The sequence below is a fragment of the Ixodes scapularis genome, unplaced genomic scaffold, assembly GCF_016920785.2.
Source record: "Ixodes scapularis isolate PalLabHiFi unplaced genomic scaffold, ASM1692078v2 ptg002371l_1__unscaffolded, whole genome shotgun sequence".
Lineage (NCBI taxonomy): Eukaryota > Metazoa > Arthropoda > Arachnida > Ixodida > Ixodidae > Ixodes > Ixodes scapularis.
In genome coordinates, this window is record NW_024610243.1 from 16,268 (window position 1) to 35,599 (window position 19,332).

Below are 19,332 nucleotides of genomic sequence, written 5' to 3' on the forward strand. Positions count from 1 at the left end.
CTTCACTGTAACGGTCATTGGCCAACAGTATCAATAAATGAATAAATAAATTATTTAATTAATAAAAACTGCGTGATGCACGAACACGTCGACCAGAACAACAGCACCAGGGCCGACAGTCCCTGAAAGAAATGCAGAGCTAGTTTCCGGCCTGGAAAGAGCGAAAAAGGTGCTTGTTGCAGCCACGGTCTCCGCCGCCGTTCCCCGCTTCTTTGATTCTTCGCTCGTCCGCGAGAGGGCGAGCTGGAGTTGCGAATATTCCAGGGGTAGCCAGGCTGACCCGGCCTAAGAGCTGCAAGCAAAACCACGAAACTTCTAAGAGCCGCGGCGGGGGGGGGGGGGGGGGGGGGGGGGGGGGGGGGAGGGGGGGGGGGAGGGGAGGGAGGGAGGGAGGGAGGGAGGAGGAGGAGCTTGGACATCAAGGGCTCGGCCCATGCAGGAAACAGAATTTCAACGGAACAACACCAAACGTCGCAATGTTCCCCGGAAATATCTTAGACGACAGTCATAGAATACGAATAAGCATCAGTTGAACCTTTAAACGCGTATAGATTTATTTTTTTTTGCACGGCTTTATGCAGTTTTTTTTGCATTAAATTATATGAGCCACATTAGCAAATTTATTAATTCCGGCATTTCTTGAAAAAGAAAATAATTGTAATGTTCCCCAGGACTGTAATTGCCCGGGTATCATAGGACGCAAACCAATTAAAATTTCATTATTCATTTGAAAACGTTTTATTCCACAGAATGTCTAACAAAGTTGGCCATATTTACGAAATCTTTGCTTCCGTTTCCGCATAATTACGGCTCAAGTTTTCGAATGACGCGTCAGATTTCTGCATTGAGCTTAGGAATATTTTGTGGTTCGTTGGCATTTACAGGAGTTTTCACAAACCCTCTGAAGTCGCACGGTGTCAAATCACACGGCCTCCGGGGCCAATTTTTTTAATCTATTTTATTTACTGATACTACCTGGCCCAAAGGGCCGTGGTAGGAGAGGCAAAAAAATATAAATAATAAGAAGACTACAATTGAACACCAGGGATAATGTGGCCCAAAAGATTATACTATATATATATAAATAGCACCCAGCATACAAAACAAATATTAATAAGACAGAATCTGATTTGGTCACATCAGCGTGCAGAAATGATGCCTAAAACATTATGCAATACATATAGTACCCAGGATACAAAACAATAACTATTAACAAGTCACCTAAACACGAGAAAAAATAATTTCAATCTATTTTGAAAAGAATACAGTGGCTTTATCGATAAATAGTCACCAGAGTCTGAATTGGAAACATCAGCGGGCAGCTTGTTCCATTCAAAAATGGTCCTAGGGAAAAAGGAGTACTTGAAGGTGTCCAATCGCACTTGATAGTCCAGTACTGAACGTGCATGAAATGATCTGGTGTTTAACCTGCCTGAAAATGTAATCTATCTGAAAGTGTCCATATTTAATTTACCCTGAATCTTCCAAAATGTCATCTTTAATTTATCTATCCGCGCTCTTTCGCTTAATGATAGCAGGTTAGCTTGTTGCAACATTTCTGAAGGGGAACTTCGCGTTTCATATTTGTTGTAAACAAACCGTATTGCTTTCTTTTGTACACCTTCTATACTTCGTCTCACCCTATGATGGACTAAAGGCCAAAGCTATACGGACCGCCAGATCCAATCACCCCAATCACGATATATTTAGAATTGTGCGGTATTTCGCTTCGATGACCGTATCGGTGCCCGCGTCTCGGATCACTGATGAGAAGGCGGGTGGACAGTGGTTCGAATCGAAGAGCACTGAATGACTCAACCATTTTACGTCGCAAAGAAAGCCACGACAAATAAAATCTTTGCAGCGTAGAAGCTATAGAAATGATGCGGCGCTTTTGGATTCGAGCACCATTCGTCCACCCCTAATCAATGTTAAGCGTGTCATAGTATAGCGTGGAACGTGATTGGACCTGGCGGTCCGTGGCTTTGGCCTGTAGTCCATCGTAAGATGAGACAAAGTATAGCTTATTAATATTGGTTTTAGTGAACGGGTCATAGACAACATTTGCATATTCTAAAATTGGCCTTAACATCGTTTTATAGACTAAGTTTTGCGCTGGGAGAAGAATGTTTCAAGAGACGTTTCAAGGCCCAAAGCCGCTGGGTCGCTCTTGTTTTAATGTAATCAATGTGTTTGTCCCATAATAGTTTATTACTAAAATATAACCCCAACCGCTAACATTCTTCGACACGTCGGAATAGGTTGATTATCAATGCATTAGGAAAACTCCAGAGGACACTTTTTCCGCGTAATGGACATTGAAACAGTTTTTGAGGTATTCAGCTTCATTTGCCATTCCCGACACCAGGACCGTATCCTCTCTAAGCAATTATTTAAAATTATTTGGTCTTGATAGGACTTAGCTTCTTTGTATAAAACACAATCGTCTGCGAATAATCTTATGTTTACATCTATTTTTTTAGTGATATCGTTGATATATAATCAGAAAAATAAGGGCCCCAAGGCAGAGCCCTGGGGCACGCAGGAGTCAACGGGAAGGGAATCAGATTCATAACCTTTGAAACAAACGTACTGTTTTCTTCCTTCTAGGTATGAGGTTAACCATTTCACTAATTTATTTGAGTTAAGTATGGTATTCAGTTTTAGAAGAAGCTTGTTGTGAGGAACTTTATCGAAGGCTTTACTAAAATCCAGAAATCAAACATCTGCCTGACTTCGGCTATTCATTACCTTGACGAGATCATGCGTTATTTCTATCAACTGGGTTACTGTAGAAAGGCCTTTTCTAAATCCATGCTGACTCGCCGCTAAGATATTTATCTTTTCAACGTAATCGAAAATGTGCCTAGAAATTATATGCTCTAATAGTTTACAACACTAACTCGTTATGGAAATGGGCCTATAGTTCCCAGCATTTTTTTTTTGCCGCCCGATTTAAGAACAGGTATAATTTTTGCTATTTTCCATTCTTTAAGAACAGCACTCCATTCTAATGATTTTCGGAATATTATCAACAACTTTTCGGAATATTATCAACTTAGCCATCCACTCAGAGTAACGTACCAGAAAAGCAGGAAATAAATCTGGCCCCATTGACTTCTTAGGATCGACGTTAAGAAGCAACTTAAGGATGCCTTCTTCAGTTAAAATAAGGTCATACAACTCTGGCAGAGCCTGATCAACAGTGTAATTTGGCGGCCGTCCATCATCGCTAGTAAAAACAGATTTAAAATGTTCATTAAAACTTGCGGCTATTGTTTTGGGATCTTCAATTATATCATCGTTTATTTGAAATGCAGTGCCAGTCTCTAGTTTGGCTGATAGATATTTCCAAAACTTCGTTGGAGAAGATTTAAAAAAATTCTTTCTAGAGTTGTACTATGATAGCAAAACCTTGCCTCAGATAACATACGTTTTAGTTCCCGAGACAGAGTTGTTACCACTTGTTTTCTTATCTGTGATCCAGTGGCCTTCCCCTTTTACGAGCACGCGCAATATTACGTTTCAAATATATTGTTTCCCGATTAATTGAGGGCCGCTCGCGCTTTATAATCTTCATTTTGTATAGGACAAAATTAGTTAGACATTCCTCCACAATAGCTTTAAAATGGTGCCAAAGCTCATCTATATTTGCGTTATAATGCTCTGAATGATCAGTGAACTTCTCAAGGGACCAATCCAATGCATCTATATAATACTAACGTCATCTGCATTATTCAAATCAAGCACCTTAGTCTCCGTAACTTGAGGCCTGTGGAAACGAAGGGGTAGCTCTAGCAGCACCAGTTTATGATCAGAGATTCTGTCCAGTACTTTGACGCTAAACTCTTTGCATTCACTACTAAGCAGAATATAATCAAGTATAGACAATGAATTTCCCTGAATTCTAGTATAAGATTGCACTATCTGGACTTCGTCAAACGTGAACGCGATATCTAAAAGGCATTCAGCGCTGTCACTTTCTTTAGAACCGGCCGATAAGGAGTCACAACCTATCGATGGCAGATTAAAGTCACCCGCGAGCAGAATTTTACTGTCACTTCTATAGTGCTTTAAAAGATATGACTTCGTCTCTTCTAAGACCGAAAGAAGTACGTTAGGAGGCCTCTATAGCGCTCCCAATATTAGGCAGGAGTCATGTATTTTTACCTTACACCAAAGTGCTTCACGAAAGTACCAAAGTATTTCAGCGATATCTTCAGAAATCTGTTCAAGCAGTACCTCAATATCAGGGCCGGGATTCAATTCCACATCACCACTTAATAGCAGACACTCTTTCAGAACTACACAACACTCATAACACATTTGAAGTAACACTTTTTGGCCCGGCAGCAGCAGCAAACGTAAGTTGTTGCTTCTATCCGACTTAGTATCAAAGTACGTGACACCAACCTGAACGCAAAAAAGGACGATCTGATTAGGCGTCATGTCTTCGCCGCTGCAGCCAGGCCAACTGAAGTGATGGCTGGGATAGATCCGTTTATAACGCTGGGATCCGGTGACGTCACAGCTGATGGCACCTTCCATTGGTCCACGCATCGCCCGTCGATTGCTGATGAGAAAGGCGATTCCGAGGTTGACTCAGCGAAGGGAGCCAGACCTCGGGCCGTAGTTCCGTGGGTGCGTTGATATCTGGCAGGGCCATCCCCGATGTGCGCGACAGAAAGCAGGAGCTGAAAGCAAAAAAGGACGCTCTGATTAGGCTTCGCCGCTGGTCGCCAATTCTGGTCGCCATTGAGTTGGGCAAAGCGGGAAAGTGTTTCTCCACGGTGTTGTTTTATATTTCTTCATGGGTCCTTATCTTCTGCATTGTGCCTCATCTCAAATCTATCGCCATCAACATTTTGTTCTGTTTCTATGCTCTTTCTGCTTCGGACCCCGCAGCCTGGGCGCGGGCGGTTAACCTGCCTATGATTCGCCATGCTCCTCCTAGTCCCGCGGCAAACCACCACCAGAGTCGTGGACGAGATTAATCCCATAATGTTTCCCACAATTAACCGCCGTGTGTGCACCTTACACTGAAATAAAATGTCAGAACTTGTTTCATAGATGATGCGCTTTATGCGAAACCTTGTGCGCTATGTTGGGAAACACCTGATATGTGTTAAGTGAATTTTAAACACAGCTCACCAGCGCTCTGAATTTTGTGCCACCTTAACCCAAGCTTGTTCGCAGTACGCTGATCTGCAACGCGACATTGCAAGTCGCTCCAGAGCCGCCCTTGTGTGCCAGTACAAGGGAGCGCGGAGCGACACCGGCACGGACTGCCGTCTCTCTTATTCAGGTATTGCTACATCCGAGGAATCTGCGAGAGTAGAGTTGGCCTACATCGGGGCACCTTATATCTTCCAGATCTCGTGCAGATCATGTCGATCTCGGAAAATTACGAGGAGCGTCGGTACTACTGGCAGCAATGGCGGCGCGTCGCCGTCGAGCCATCGCGGAAGCAGTTCCTGGATCTCTTGCAACTGCTCGACGTCGAGGCCAAGCTGAACGGTGCGCCATTAGCTTTCTTAAGCAGGGAGAGAAAGTGCGAAATCTTTCGTTAGACATGAGAAGCTATGCGCTAAATTAAAGTATCCAAACCAAAAAAAAAAAAATCATTTTTCCGGAATCTGTGGTTGTCGGATGTAGCTTTTCACATCGAATAATAAAACGTAATTGATAACATTTTGTGGATATATTTTTACCCCAAAATAACAACCAGTTACTTACCAGAGGCTGAATGGTTGGGTTTGAAATACTGATGGCGCAAAACTGCATGTGAAATGTGACCGAGTTTTCGCGTCTTCGAGTTTCCAATCTTATATTTCTGCAGAAACGCACTGTCGCGTTCATGCATGCATAAATGTTCCGCCCAAAGACATGTACCTTAAGCACAATTTTAAGAAAATTATAAAAAAAATGTGATCTAAACCACCGTTAGATGAATCAAGGTGGAATTCTGTTTTCTACAGGAGATTATATCGTGAAAATGATTCTCCTATTTTATATTCCTTCAGCCACCTATTAGGTTTCAGCTTAATATATCGTCTGATAATAAGCTACACTTGTCAGCACAAATGAGCTTAACGATTGTCCTAAGTCTGATCGTTCAGGGCAGGCTAACAAACACGAATTCATTGGTTAATCGTGCACTTGACGGCATAGATGTCTTCTCTTACTTAACAATTTGGCTACATTGAGAATCCAATCGGATAGCGCCTGTCCTGTTTACTTCTTGTCCTTGTTTCTGTTGCGCTATTTTATATGTTTAATTGAGAATCCAATCGGAGTTACTCAGGTTTATTAAAGTTTGGGTTGAAAGAAAATAATTATTGCCATTTTTTTGCTTGATTCCGAGATTTCAATTTTCTGTGTATGTGTTAGGTTTTATATTAGTTTAGTAATACTGTTCGGATTCTCATTCAGGGGGCAATAGTATGCGCGTACTTTTCGCATCTGCTTAGAGTAATCCGTTGCCCTAAAATATAGATTGCTGAAGTGGCTACTATGGGACATTTTCTCTTATGAACTGTCGCTCTCTTATCACTTTCTTTTCCAAACTCAAGGCGAATGGAGTAAACAAAAAGGAGTAATAATCGCTAAAGCGCCTGGAAGACGTTCCAAATTCATGTTTCTTTTTTCTTTATTTGTTTGGCGGGTTTACCGCGTAGGGGGCAGAGACAAAGGCGTGGTGCCTGACAAGGCCTCTGCCCACTAAAGTTCAGCAGCTTAAGATCATTGCATAATAACAACAATTTTACAAAACACTACACGATAAAAAACAAACGAGTCAAAGCAACACGGCAAAGTAAACAACAATGAAAACAACATTTGGTGAAAAGTACTATAAATAATCGTCAGTAAATCTTAGTCGTTTTACAACTAAAACAACACAAACTGGGATACAATTGCATATATATATATATATCTCAGACATATCAGCAACAACAACAAATTTAGACGAGATTACAATGAAAACATATCCCTTTGAAATTGGCTATATGATATAGCGACTATGTTCTTGGTGCAATACACTATCCAGATGACAATGCGATTTCACTGCCAACTAGCAACTTTCTGCAAACATCATTAAAACTAGAAAACGTTTTGTTAGTCTATATTAAAATTCGTTCTAATTAGGGTTTTAGTTGTTTAAAAAGAACGTTTGTCGACCATAGTTGGTTCTAATGGCCGGCATCCTTCGATTTAAGTTTCTAATCGGCTATGCACTCAAGGCTCGTTCACACAGTGGCGTTCGAGTGCGACTTCAACCACTCGCACCTCGTTAAGACTGCTTGCGTCGAGCTGTTGCCATGGCGACACTTACGACGAGCCAATGGAAAGGCGCTGTACCGCACGACGGAACGGAGCGCAACGCGGTCGACGCAAATGTGTGAACCAGTCTGCAGACTTTCTGTTGGTCTGGTGTAGTCTGTTTTTATGTATCCATGGTAAAAGTTTACGGTAGTATACTAGGTCTGCCTTAAGCATATTACATTTGATGAGTAGTGAAGGTGTCATTCAATTTCTGGAATCCCCTAAGTAATTTTCACCTGTACGTAATAAATATTTTTTCTGGAAACAAAGATAGGTTTATTATAGTTTGCAGCTGGCTGTCGTCGTTTCCCAGACCAAAAGGCCAGGACTAATTTTGGAGTAAAATAAGGAATAATATGATGTGTGTTTTCACTAGGCACCGTAGTGAAAAATCATATTTGTATAAAAAAATGTCTTGGTCCAATAAGTGCATATGGTCAAAATAGATCGTATAAGAATATATAAGAACCGTATAACGCTATATGAGAATAAAATTCTTTATATGTTTCTTATATCATCTTAATATGTTATATATGATTTTATATTATCTTAGTTTACATATGCGCTTATTGGGCCTAGACATTTGTTATAAAAATAAAAATTTTCTCTACGTATGCATCAAATTTTTTTATTCTATAAATCAGTCTTTAGTTTCTTGACATTAAAACTCCATGCCAAGCTATACGCAAACTATACACACAAAATATCTTCTACTGTCACTTGCTCGAATGATGCCTCTTCGAATTTTTCGATAAATGTGTAGTCTTGCCTATTCAACTGATTTAAAACATAGGTTTAGTTTTGTGTGTATATTTAAAATCAGGCGATGTATTCGTAACCATCTTGATAAGTTCATAAGTTATTCATTAGCTAACTTTTCCACTTAACGTTTTGTCACGTCAACAACGAATCTATTTGTGTCGTCCGTTTGCATTATTTGATAATTCAGGGGAACCAGATATTGGCGTAATATCATTAACCTACACGAGAAATAATAGAAGCCCTAGAATGGAGCCTTGAGGGATGCCATGACGCATTTTCACTTTATTAGATGAAGTCATTAGTGGATGCATATTGTTAGCGATCTCAAATATGTTCCTAATATTCTGAGTGTAACTCCTCGTACACCGCATATATCAAACAGTTTAATAGAATATCGTGTATCAAACGATTTTCCTAAGTTCAAAAATAACCCTAAAGTGAACAATTTGTGAAAACGGAGCGTGCTGGTTAAGTTACGGTGTTAGAGGAGAATGTGTTATAAAGGACGAAAACCGGACGACATGTTTCTCCACGATGGACGGGACATAACAATGCTCACTTTTGTAAACACCCGTGGAAATGGAACGTGATGGTTAAGTTACGGTATTAGAGCAGAATAACATAGATGTCAATTAGTGCTTGTTCCGCAGACTTGTTGTTTTGAAAGCCATATTAAGAATGGTTTATTATTTGATAAGTATAAAAAATAACACGTTATTTCATCATTGATAATGCGCTCGCAAATATTTGAGAATACCGAAAAAATCGAAACCGGCCCATATAATTCTTCGGGAAATTCACCAGACTCAAGCATTATATATATTATATGGGACAAGATGGAACTTACTATGTCCGTGATTTGCCTTATAGGTAAAGATTTTATTTCATCACCTTCGTCGGCAACATAACTTTTTAAAGATTTGTTTTAATTTTTTTTTTAAAATTTTATTTGACATATATAGTTAGACTAAGTAGGGTGAACTGCAACTGATTTATCGGGTGTAGAGTTAACTGCGCTGACATATTGCCCCTTGTACGTGCATATGGTAATAAAATGCCGATTCATTTCGTCTGCTAGTTCTTTTCCAGATACATTTATGTTATCTATTAAGATTTTCTTCGCATTTCATTGCGTTTGCCTTCTATTGGTTAGGTCATGAACGGTGTTCCATACCTTTCTGCTATCACTGTAAACACGCGAAAACTTGTTTTGAGAATCAAATTTCGCGCTGTTCACACCGATATTCAATTTGTTTCGAAACCCTTTAAATTCAGCTAAAAGACAGGGATTCCGACCCATGATGAAAACTAGATACTTGCGTTGTTGTCTTTTTGTACAGGTCGCCTAATACCGATTTTTCATATTTTTTTACTTGTTTTTATCTTTCGCAATGGAAACGCTGCATCATAACTTTGTTTAAATTTTATGTCGAAGATTTTAAAGGCACGGGATGAGTCACGCTTTTCGCAGACGCCGCCGCAACTTTCTTTCTTGTTCTATAAGGCATTAAATTCCGTAATCTGTCACCGTTTATTGGGCGGTTCTAAAACGTTTGTTTGTCGCTTTTATGTTCCCTAGTTAAACCCAAGGCAGAAAATGAAAAAACAAAATGGAAACTAAGGTCGTATAATATAGCACCAGCTGCAATATCATCACTATCTTGGTTTGTGATGCACATATCGATATACGCAGCAGTGTGTGTAGTCACCCTGGTTGGCAGTGTTACCATGCTGTTACAGGTATAGTGAATATTGATGTCGCGTAATTCTCTCGCATGACGGTCATCTGTTTATATCCCCGACGATAATGGATGACACAAATAACAACCCGAGGAAGCAGAGTGCATTTCAAGAAATTGCAGGAATTCAAGCACATTGCCGGAGGGTGGTCTTCACACGAAGCAACTTCAGCATTCGATGTTCTAACACATAAGCTATCCCGATACGTCGGAGTAATGTCTTATCCCCAATACGTCGGAGTATCTGCGAAATAATAAGATATTACGTCACAGCATTCATGCTTCTTATAACACTTTATGAAGATAAGCACGGTACAATCCTGGTGGTAGGTCGCGGCGAGACGTGTGTCCGATCCATTGTTCGGAGTCGGTCAAGCGGCCGGCATTTAGGCATAGCTGCAGATAGACAGGCGCCTGTCAGGCTCCTCATTCGACACCGCTGGTTCGGAATGACCATCACCGGTGTCCCAGCTATACTTCGAACAGTACGAACCATGTTCCAGTTTGTTTTTGTAAAAGGTTTATAACGGAATCGTAGACTCGCGAGTCTTATTGAGCTTATAATTAAATACAGACAGCGTCACATAGTTAAAGACAGATAAGACACAAACTGGGCTATGTTCTTGCCAGATCTCGGAATAAAACTACATTCGCAATTAGGAAACGAATGGAACTCCTGAACGCGATATTTGTCGTAATGTTCGCTCTTCAAATTAGGTCCAATGATGCCTTTGTACTTTGTAAGCTCTGAATTGTTTGTAAATTGGACAGGATTCAACAGCACGGCGGAGTATTGGATTTACGAATACGAATGGGAGACATTTCATGGTGACCTCGAATCGTTGTGGGAGTTGACGAAGCCTCTCTACGAGCAGTTGCACGCCTTCCTGCGGAATGGGCTGGTCCAGAAGTACGCAGCCAAGTACGTCTCGTCGCAAGGACCGATATCCGCCCACCTCCTTGGTAACTCGTTTCTCTTACGCTGAACATTTGTTTGGAACCAGATAGTGGAGCGCATTAACTCAAATGCACTTAAAGGCCGACGACCAGTTCGCGCTTTCCATTTTTCCCTGGCTTCTTCTTCTCCCCCTTCTACCCTGTCCACCATTGCTTGTTTCCTCCTCCCCCGTCGTGAGGAGGATCTTCTGCCTTGCAGAATCTCGAGTCTGGTCGTCGGCCTTTAAGAAGGCGGTAAGATCGCCTGACACAATCTAGAGTGAATAACTGACACGGTTTGTGCCAAGTGGTGGTCACATTTGTTTTGTTTCAAGAGTCTGACTATTTTAGTTTGAACGCGGAAATGTTAGCGCTAAATTTGTTTCCCAGTCTTCCTAGAGTTTCGATATGGTCGTCTACTCGCAAAACGTCAAGGTGCTCCGAACACAAAATGCTTACCGTATAATATTTTGTGGTACATAGTACTCTTTTTAGCTTCAGCGTGAAAAACTATTGCGCAATATTCGAGCTCTATGTCGTTGCGTTCCTTGTCTTCAGGAGATTTGGAAAGTGAGTCGTGGTTCCATGAAACTGGAGTATTCTGGCCGCCTTCTTACGATACCTCTGCTGTGGATTTAAAGGCACGTACATGTATTCATCAAATATTCGCAAATATCTGAATATAAGCTTTTGATGTTCACGACGTCCGTTAGGAGGGCCGCCATTCAATCATTTGGAATTGTAAATCTACTTCTATTTTGTGTGAAAAAAAAAATCTGACTTTAAGAAATTAGTTTTTGACCTCAACCGGCTTATTCAATCTGATTGAAAAGGGTAATTGCCTACATTCAAATTTTTGAAATGAAACGCAGGATCGTGAGTAACAATTTCTGTTACTCTTCGTTAAGAGACCCTCCTTTCTCTTGTACTAATTTAATTTCGTAGATAAAACAGGACGTTGCGACTAATATTTAACACTAATATAATTTGAATTGCACTTTCGAGCCTTGTCAAAATATGTCGTTAAGAAGGTCATTGCAAAGATGAATTAAGGATTACGATATCTATTGAACCTTAAAAGGCAAGGGTTACATTTTAATTATGGCATAAGTAACCCCCCCCCCCCCCCAACCCGCCCCCCCCCCCCCCACCAAAAAAAAAAAAAAAAGCTGTTTCTTTATGTTTGTTGCTATTGTCAGTTATCCTTGCAGCCCCATGGGAGGACTGCAAATAATTTTTCTGGAACTGTTTGGTGCGGAGGGGGGAGGGGGCGAGCTTCGATTGTTTTTCGTGGCGTAAATATTGGTTTGGTTTCGATATTTTTCGTGGCGTTACTTTTTTTTCTTTATAGAGATCATGAAAGAAATTTCTGCGTGCGAGTGGTGAGGATAAAAAACGAAATGTAATTAAAACAAAATTATACTGTAAAAATCAAAGTGAAATTAATGCTAGTAATTTAAACGTAACGAGTAGAACAGCAAAAAACGTTCTTCTTTATAGTTCGTTGCCGTTATGTAAGGCGCTAACTTATTACGGTGCCTAGCAGCCGCAGTACTGTTAGATAAAACTGTTTACGTCGGCACGAGGGACCGTGACTGGCTGACCCCTGGTTACATTCGGTAATCTCTTCAACGCGGTATCTGCAACTTGAAAAAATAAAGAACAAAGCGTAAAACAATATGATATGCCCCTCCTCTCTGAAACTCGTAGAATCGAAGTTGACATTTTGTTATGTTCTAAGTGTCATTATTTCAACGAGAGTACTTTTTTTTATTGCAATGTCGACTGCTATACTTTGCGCCACCGGGAGACTTTTTCGAGTTATTCTTACCGGATTCTGCTTATTTTTTACTGGCTCGTTCGTACAGTTGCACAAGATGAGCGTCATCGACATCTTCAAGCTCGCCGAATCCTTCTACACGTCGCTCGGGTTCCCACCTCTGCCGCCCGCTTTTTGGAACAACTCGGTTTTGGAGGAGTCACCGGCGGAGAGCAATCGGATCTGCGACGCCTCGGCATGGGACTTCTGCGACGGCCGAGACTTCAGGTGGCATGTGTATTCACCACGCTCGAAAAGAATCGCTGGGCGTAGTTACTTGTAGGGTATTGTCGCTCTAAAGCCTACGAGATTTCGCCATTAGCTGATAAGAACGCTAAAGCAAGAATCACGAGGCCTTTACCGAATAAGCCCCGCGTTTTTTTAAGCCGGAATAAGCAGTACCACGCATCTCCCCGCCCCCCGGTGGCAAATGCTTTCCTCAAAGAAGAAGTAGTATGTTGTCTGAACTCAAAAAAACCTTCTTTTCTAGATATATATTGAATTTTAAAGGGGTACGGAAACATAAATTGAAATATTCAAACTTCGTTCGGAAATGAGTCAAGCATGACGGATAATAACCGTAAATCATAATCGCACGTTTTTTTTTAACGATTGGCTATATTTTTCGTTCCAAACGGTGCACTCGAGCAAGCGCTCGAAGAGAAGCGAGCGGAGAGCGCGATGCGTCATGGGATGTCCGGCGCAAACAAAAACAGAAAGAAAAGATTTCCCGCGTTCGTGGAGTAGCAAGGCAAGCGTGGTTATGAGCTTTGCCCTTGGTGGCGTTGTCACCGTTGTGGTGGTGTCAATAGCGTCAGCGCGTTACAACCGAGCCGCTCGAAGTACCCGTGGGGTGACGAGCGTGTGGCTGGCCCAAGGAGCACGTAGCTTCCACAACACTGTCAGCTTAGGGCTGAACGCGGTGGGGAAAGCAACTTTTGTTCGAGTTTTGAGCGACGGGCTAATCTTCTAGGGGGAGAATGACTGTTTCCGGTTGCAGGAACGAGGCTCTGAAAAAGAAGGGAGTCCTTCCTTTCCGTCTTCTTGGACCGTTTGGTACAATACGCGATTTGTGAGTTGAGGAGGAAAGCTAAGAAGGAAAACAGTGAAATGCCAAAGAACGGCGCTGCTCCGAATGAATCTGCTACGTCACGACTACGTAGCAGATTCCACAACGTTGCTAGACTACCTCCCAAATAGGCTCCGCATGCATCCACCAGGTGCACATTGGAAAATCGTTTATTTACTTTAATATTAGTTTTCTTGTGCTTTTCAACGGAAGACTGGTGTTTTTGAGGTTAGGGTGCAACATGCAACATATTAAAGCTAGAAAATGAGCGCTGAAATTTCGTTCCCCCACCCCTTTAAAGCAAGCACCCTGTATTTGAATCGCGCTTGAATCTCCACCTTCCTAAACACCTTTCCAAAAAGCTGCAAAAAATATTTTTCTGACATCTTAGCATGCGACAGAGCATGCCCTCATGTAACCGCTTGCTTGAAAGTTAACATTACCGCATTTTCCGGCGGTGCGCTCGTTTTGACGAAAACCCGGCGGCGTCTTTCGTTTGTCATATACAGGGAGAGATGAAGAGGGAGGGGGAGAGGGTGACGCGTACGACGCTCTTATTGGTCCGAAGCGCTGACGTAAGCACGCGTCGACCTCTACCCCTCCTTCTCCCTCTCTTCCCGTAGCTGACAAACTGAAAGACACCGCCGGGTTTTCGTCAAAACGAGCCCTTTGGTTTTCGTCGCACAACAGCTCCGCAGTGCTGAATGAAATGGCGTCATCCGAGAAGGCCAACGTTGGGCAGAGATTGGAAAGGAGTGCCGCGTAAGCGCTCGGCTTCGAGTCAAGTTTGTGAACTTTGAGCCGAACGTTGACGTAATCGTCGTATCCAATCTGGGACCAGCGATGGCCTTCTCTGATAACGCCGTCTCATTCAGCACTACGGCTTTGTTATCTAGGAGGTATTGTGCCGCGGCGCGGTGGAATGCGGGCGCAGTGGCGTCACTACGGACAGCGGCACCCGGGGTGGTAACTCACCGCGACCCTTGTGGCCCGCCGTGACTCCCCCCCCCCCCTCCCCCCGCCACCCCTCCCCTCTCCCCCCTTTTTCACCACCCAGCTGCACTCCCCTGAGCGCTGCACCCGGGGCGGTCTTCCCCGCCCTTGTGACGCCACTGTGCGCGCGTGCACAGTTGCCGCCTCCGCCGTCTCTGTTTGTTTTTTTTCGCTCTAGGTTTCCGTAGTAGCGGTGCGAGGGCTGTGATATGCGTGTGCAGTTATAACGATGGATGGCGGTTCCATCCACGAGTGATGTGGATGTGGCTCTTTCCATGAGTGATATAGATGACCGTATCCAAGGGTCTCCACGTGCTCTGACACGCAAAGAGTACAGAAAAGGGGTTAAAAAATTACAGGAAGATCCAGTGATAGATTTTTAGGGAGTCCATTAGCAACGACCCTTGGGAGACGCCACCCATGTCCCCCTTTGGGAAACGCTAACAGTGACCCCGAAACGAAGCCAAAAAGAGGAAGCAAAAGAGAAAGCCAAAAGCATAAAGTGGAAAGGTTAGTGTTAGCGTTTCCCAAAGGGGGACGTGTCTGACGTTTCCTGACGTCATGCTAACGCATTCCTGAAGATCCACCAATGGATCTTACTGTAATCTTTTTTTTAAATCTAAGATCTCCAGAAGTGCGTCTAATACAATGACGCAATAAACCTTACTTGCGGAAATTTGCCGCGGGGTTTAGAGAGAAAATAAAAAAAGTTAGTGGAGGAGACTGGCACCCTTACAAACGGCGCTCGTTTGTTGACGAGAATATTAAAATATGCTCTCCCATATGGAGCGCAAGATCGTCTGCTCCTCGCGCAGGGACTGTGGTGACGTGAGAACGCCGAGCTCCGATTCGCTCCGACCTGAAGGATAGTGGGTAGACCTCAATGCTGGCTGCCTTGGGTTCAACCCATTATTCTTCCAATCGGAGTCAATCGGAGCTCGCTGTTCTGACGTCACCGAAACCCCCTACGCAAGAAGCAAAATACTTGCGCTAAGCATATTGCGATCATCACATATGCGGGATTGCCAAGGCAGTTTCGCTGGCCGCACGAATACATATGTGCGACTTATAAACGGGAAAACATGGTATATGATTTATGAAATTATCAGCTGGATGGTGTTTAGCCCCACTGAGCAGTACACTAACAAAAAAGAAACATGAGCAGCACTTTTTTTTTGGGGGGGGGGGGGGGGGGGGAGGGGGGGTTGAGTGCAGCTTGTAACTAACTGTCGTTGCAGAAGCAGATGCTTATTCTAAATTTGTACTCATCTTTCGCCCGTGCCTGCCGTTTTGGACGCCATATAGAATTCGGATGTGCACGGAAAAAAGCCTGGAAGGTCTTAAGGGAGTATTCCATGAAATGGGCCACGTGTACTATTTCCAACAATACGCCGGACTGCCTCACGTATTTCGACAGGGCGCCAACTCAGGTGAGAATTACGGCCTCGCCCCATAAGGCTTATACGCAAATTCGCGTTTGCACGTGTTTGAGTGCTGAGCGGCGTCGTTGTGGCAGGAAACGGTTACTAAAGGCCCCTCCCTATAGACCTTTGCAGAAATCGCCTCCTGCGCGCTGCCATCTTTGTCTGCTGGGCTGTGGAACGCCTTCCAAGCATGCGCTGTTGATCTGCTGTGCGGTATATCGGACGCTGCGCATGCGTTCACAGCTCAGTGACTCAGCATTTTTCGCCCGCTCACTTCGTTCGAGACTGCCGCTGGAAAGGTCTATACGTGCCGTCGCGCAACACCTCGCAGACGCGGCGGTAGCGGGAGGGCGTTTCGCTAAACCAATCAGGAGCCAAGAAAGAAAAGGACGTGCTCGCTCGCGGAATCGACCGCCATCTTGCATTGTCTCCGAGTCGGCAACGGTGTTGGCTGCGTTGCGGTGACGACTCGGGCGGCCGGAGTGGGAGAAACGAACGAGAAGACTATCTCAAAGCCCCCAACGACTCGCGCGCGCATCCGCAGTGACGTCGACGATCCCGGTTGGAGGACGAACCGTTCGTGTCGAAACGACTCGCCAAAACTCCTAATGTTGCCGTTTCGCTTACTATACGGAGCGCAAGTTCGTCTGCTTCTTTTCCAGGGGTTGCGGTGACGTCAGAACGCTGAGCTTTGATTGACTATGATTGTAGGATGGTGTGCAGACCTCAAAGCAAGCTGCATTGATATCTACCCCCTGTCTTTCCAATCAGAGCCAATCAGAGCTCACCACAACCCCTGGAAAAGAAGCAGACGAACTTGCGCTCCGCATTTGTGAGCCGCTAGCGACGATAGCGCGTTATTTTTGGCTCTTGACTGCAGTTGACTGCTTGTCGGTCCAACTGTGTGTACATGCTTGGCGCAAGCGCCCTTCGCAACGGTACGTGTTCGCTTGCCGCCTCGGAACGTGTCGTGCTCAAACGCAAATATGCGTATGGGCTTGTAGGCGAAGAAGCAACGAACAAACACTTTTCGCCAACATAACGAAAGCAGGTCTAGGCAATATGAAAAATCTTCGGCAGAACACGAAAATTAAAAGGGTAAATTTATCTTGAAATGAAATGATCATTGGCTGCTTCTTATATACACCAAGTTTCGTAATTACAGAGCCATAACCAATTTACTAATGTTGATACTTTTTATCTGGCGACCAGGCAACACTGTTCAATTTAGTCACACCAATTTAGTCTCCTAAAGTTCGATCTTTCCTTCAGTCGAGACGGCATCCACTACGAGTAACAGACGGGGATGCGGGTGGGGCAGAGGATGAGCAATGGCTTTTCTAGCAGCCGGCAGAGCTTTCGGGTAGCTGAGGGTTCAAATGCAAACAGGGAAGGATGGAGGAAGCCTCGCAGAACAAAGAAAAGGAAGTAGCTCAAGATAAGATTTAGAAACATGCCGGGGAGCAGAAATAAAGTAAAGTGGGAAGAGATTGCGGAACAATTAAATGATGATTTCATTCTGTATGGATTGGCAGAGACGCAACTTAGGGATATGAAGAAACCACCCTACTTGGCCGGTTATTTTTGGCTGTAATGCAATTGATGGGAAGGCGTACGGAAAAGAGGCGGATTGGGAGGGCTAATCAAAGGAGAGGTTTGGGAAAGGGTGAAATAAAGCTGCGGAAAACACATGAGTGTTGAGAAGGAATATTAAGGGTTTAGACACGCTTCTAACATTTGTTTATGTGTAAACGGGGACTGATTCAAGAGAAAAAAAAAATGCCCAGCATATGACGTGTATTTCAAAAGATGTTGGCTCAAAAGATGTGGTGGAGAAATTGGCTCTTATCGGGAGATAATTATCTTACGAGACACGAATGCGTACTTAGAAGACTTCACTGGGTTCACAAATTCAACAGGGAGGATGTTACAACAATTTTGCGATGCTCTTGATCTAGTGCTGGTTAAGGCCTAAGTGAAATGCGATGGAAAAATAAAGTGGGAGAGAAACAATTCGCACTCGACAATTGATTACTGTCTAGTGTCTAGCAAATTGTGTAACAGGTTAAGACACATGGAAATAGATGAGGAAAGCTGGAACATCTTAGGAAGTGATCATATGCGACTTATAATAAAATTTGGTACAGCAAAACCAGTCACAACTGGTTTTGTGCTGGACAGAGAGGTGAAGTGCTGGGCAGAGGGGACTATTTCTGTGGAGAAGGAAGTAATGTAAGCCAAAAGAAAAGTGTGGATGGAAAGAATGCAGGAAAACTGAGCTTTAGCTATGTATAGAGGATACATTTCGGTTTATCTAAATGGAATCAACGTTCAGACAGATTTACTACGAGTTTATATAATTTTGGTACAATGCTGTTTGTAGGGTTCCACGAGGCCGTGGCAGATGCAATGGCTTGGCTGGCTTGTAGTCCCCAGCGCCTTCACAAGATTGGTCTACTTGATGGGATAAACAAAGAACTCGGTGAGTCCAGAATTTTTGAGTCCTATACCCGCTGGTCTTTCCTCCACCATTGAATTTTATGAAATTCGGCAAAACGAAGCACAGTAATTTATTGGAGAATACCGCCGGCCAACTTTTCAGGGCCAAGCATGATGGACAACATCAGAAACCATCAATGAGTCGAATGAACAAACAAAAATAAACAAGTAGCTTAGTCATTGGTGACAAAAACAAAACAATTCATCAACTGCACTCGCAAATAAAGCGGTAGAAGCGATCGCCGTCACACTTGGTGGCAACTTATTCCACTCACAAACAGAACGAGGAAAAAAGAAGTATTTAAAAACATATTTTCTGCAGCGGAACTCAATGAGCAAATTCTCGTGCTTCTGCCTTATATTCTGCCTTCGCGTTATACTGCAAATAATCATCAAAATTTAGACCAGTTTTATCATGAATTATGTTCTGCAGAAATGTCAAACGCTTTACTTTCCTTCGACATGATAATATAGGCACTCCGGAGGCGGTATACAACGGTGACAAGTGTGAATCTTTGACATATCAGTTGTAAATAAACTTAAGCTATTTCTTTTGAAGGCAGTCCAATTGGTCAATGAGCGTTTTCGAGTGCGGCTCCCATACAACGTCAGCATATTCCAGCAAAGGACGAATCAGCGATTTATAGGCCGTCAGCTTTGTCGCAGGAGTACGGTGACACATTTTCCTACGTAGCGACCACAATTTACTTGACACTTTTGCGACAGTCTGCTCAATATGACTAGCCCAGCTTAAGTTAGACGTGATAG

At 43.3% G+C, this 19,332-nt stretch overlaps 1 protein-coding gene across 1 annotated transcript; it reads left to right on the forward strand.

The window, feature by feature from the left end:
* Window positions 1–5,387: 5,387 nt before the first annotated feature.
* Window positions 5,388–18,600, forward strand: LOC8026507 (angiotensin-converting enzyme-like). The gene is made up of 6 exons (XM_040214129.1): window positions 5,388–5,517; window positions 10,596–10,787; window positions 11,319–11,401; window positions 12,629–12,807; window positions 15,947–16,071; window positions 18,449–18,600. The coding sequence occupies exons 1-6, from the start codon at window positions 5,388–5,390 to the stop codon at window positions 18,598–18,600; spliced, it is 861 nt and encodes a 286-aa protein (XP_040070063.1).
* Window positions 18,601–19,332: the final 732 nt, after the last annotated feature.

Bases quoted from the DNA above. Each gene is read 5' to 3' on its own strand.
- LOC8026507 (XM_040214129.1), top strand. From the start codon at position 5,388: ATGTCGATCTCGGAAAATTACGAGGAGCGTCGGTACTACTGGCAGCAA. The intron at 5,518-10,595 runs GTGCGCCATTAG...TAAATTGGACAG, and splicing joins CGTCGAGGCCAAGCTGAACG to GATTCAACAGCACGGCGGAG. The intron at 16,072-18,448 runs GTGAGAATTACG...TGCTGTTTGTAG, and splicing joins TCGACAGGGCGCCAACTCAG to GGTTCCACGAGGCCGTGGCA.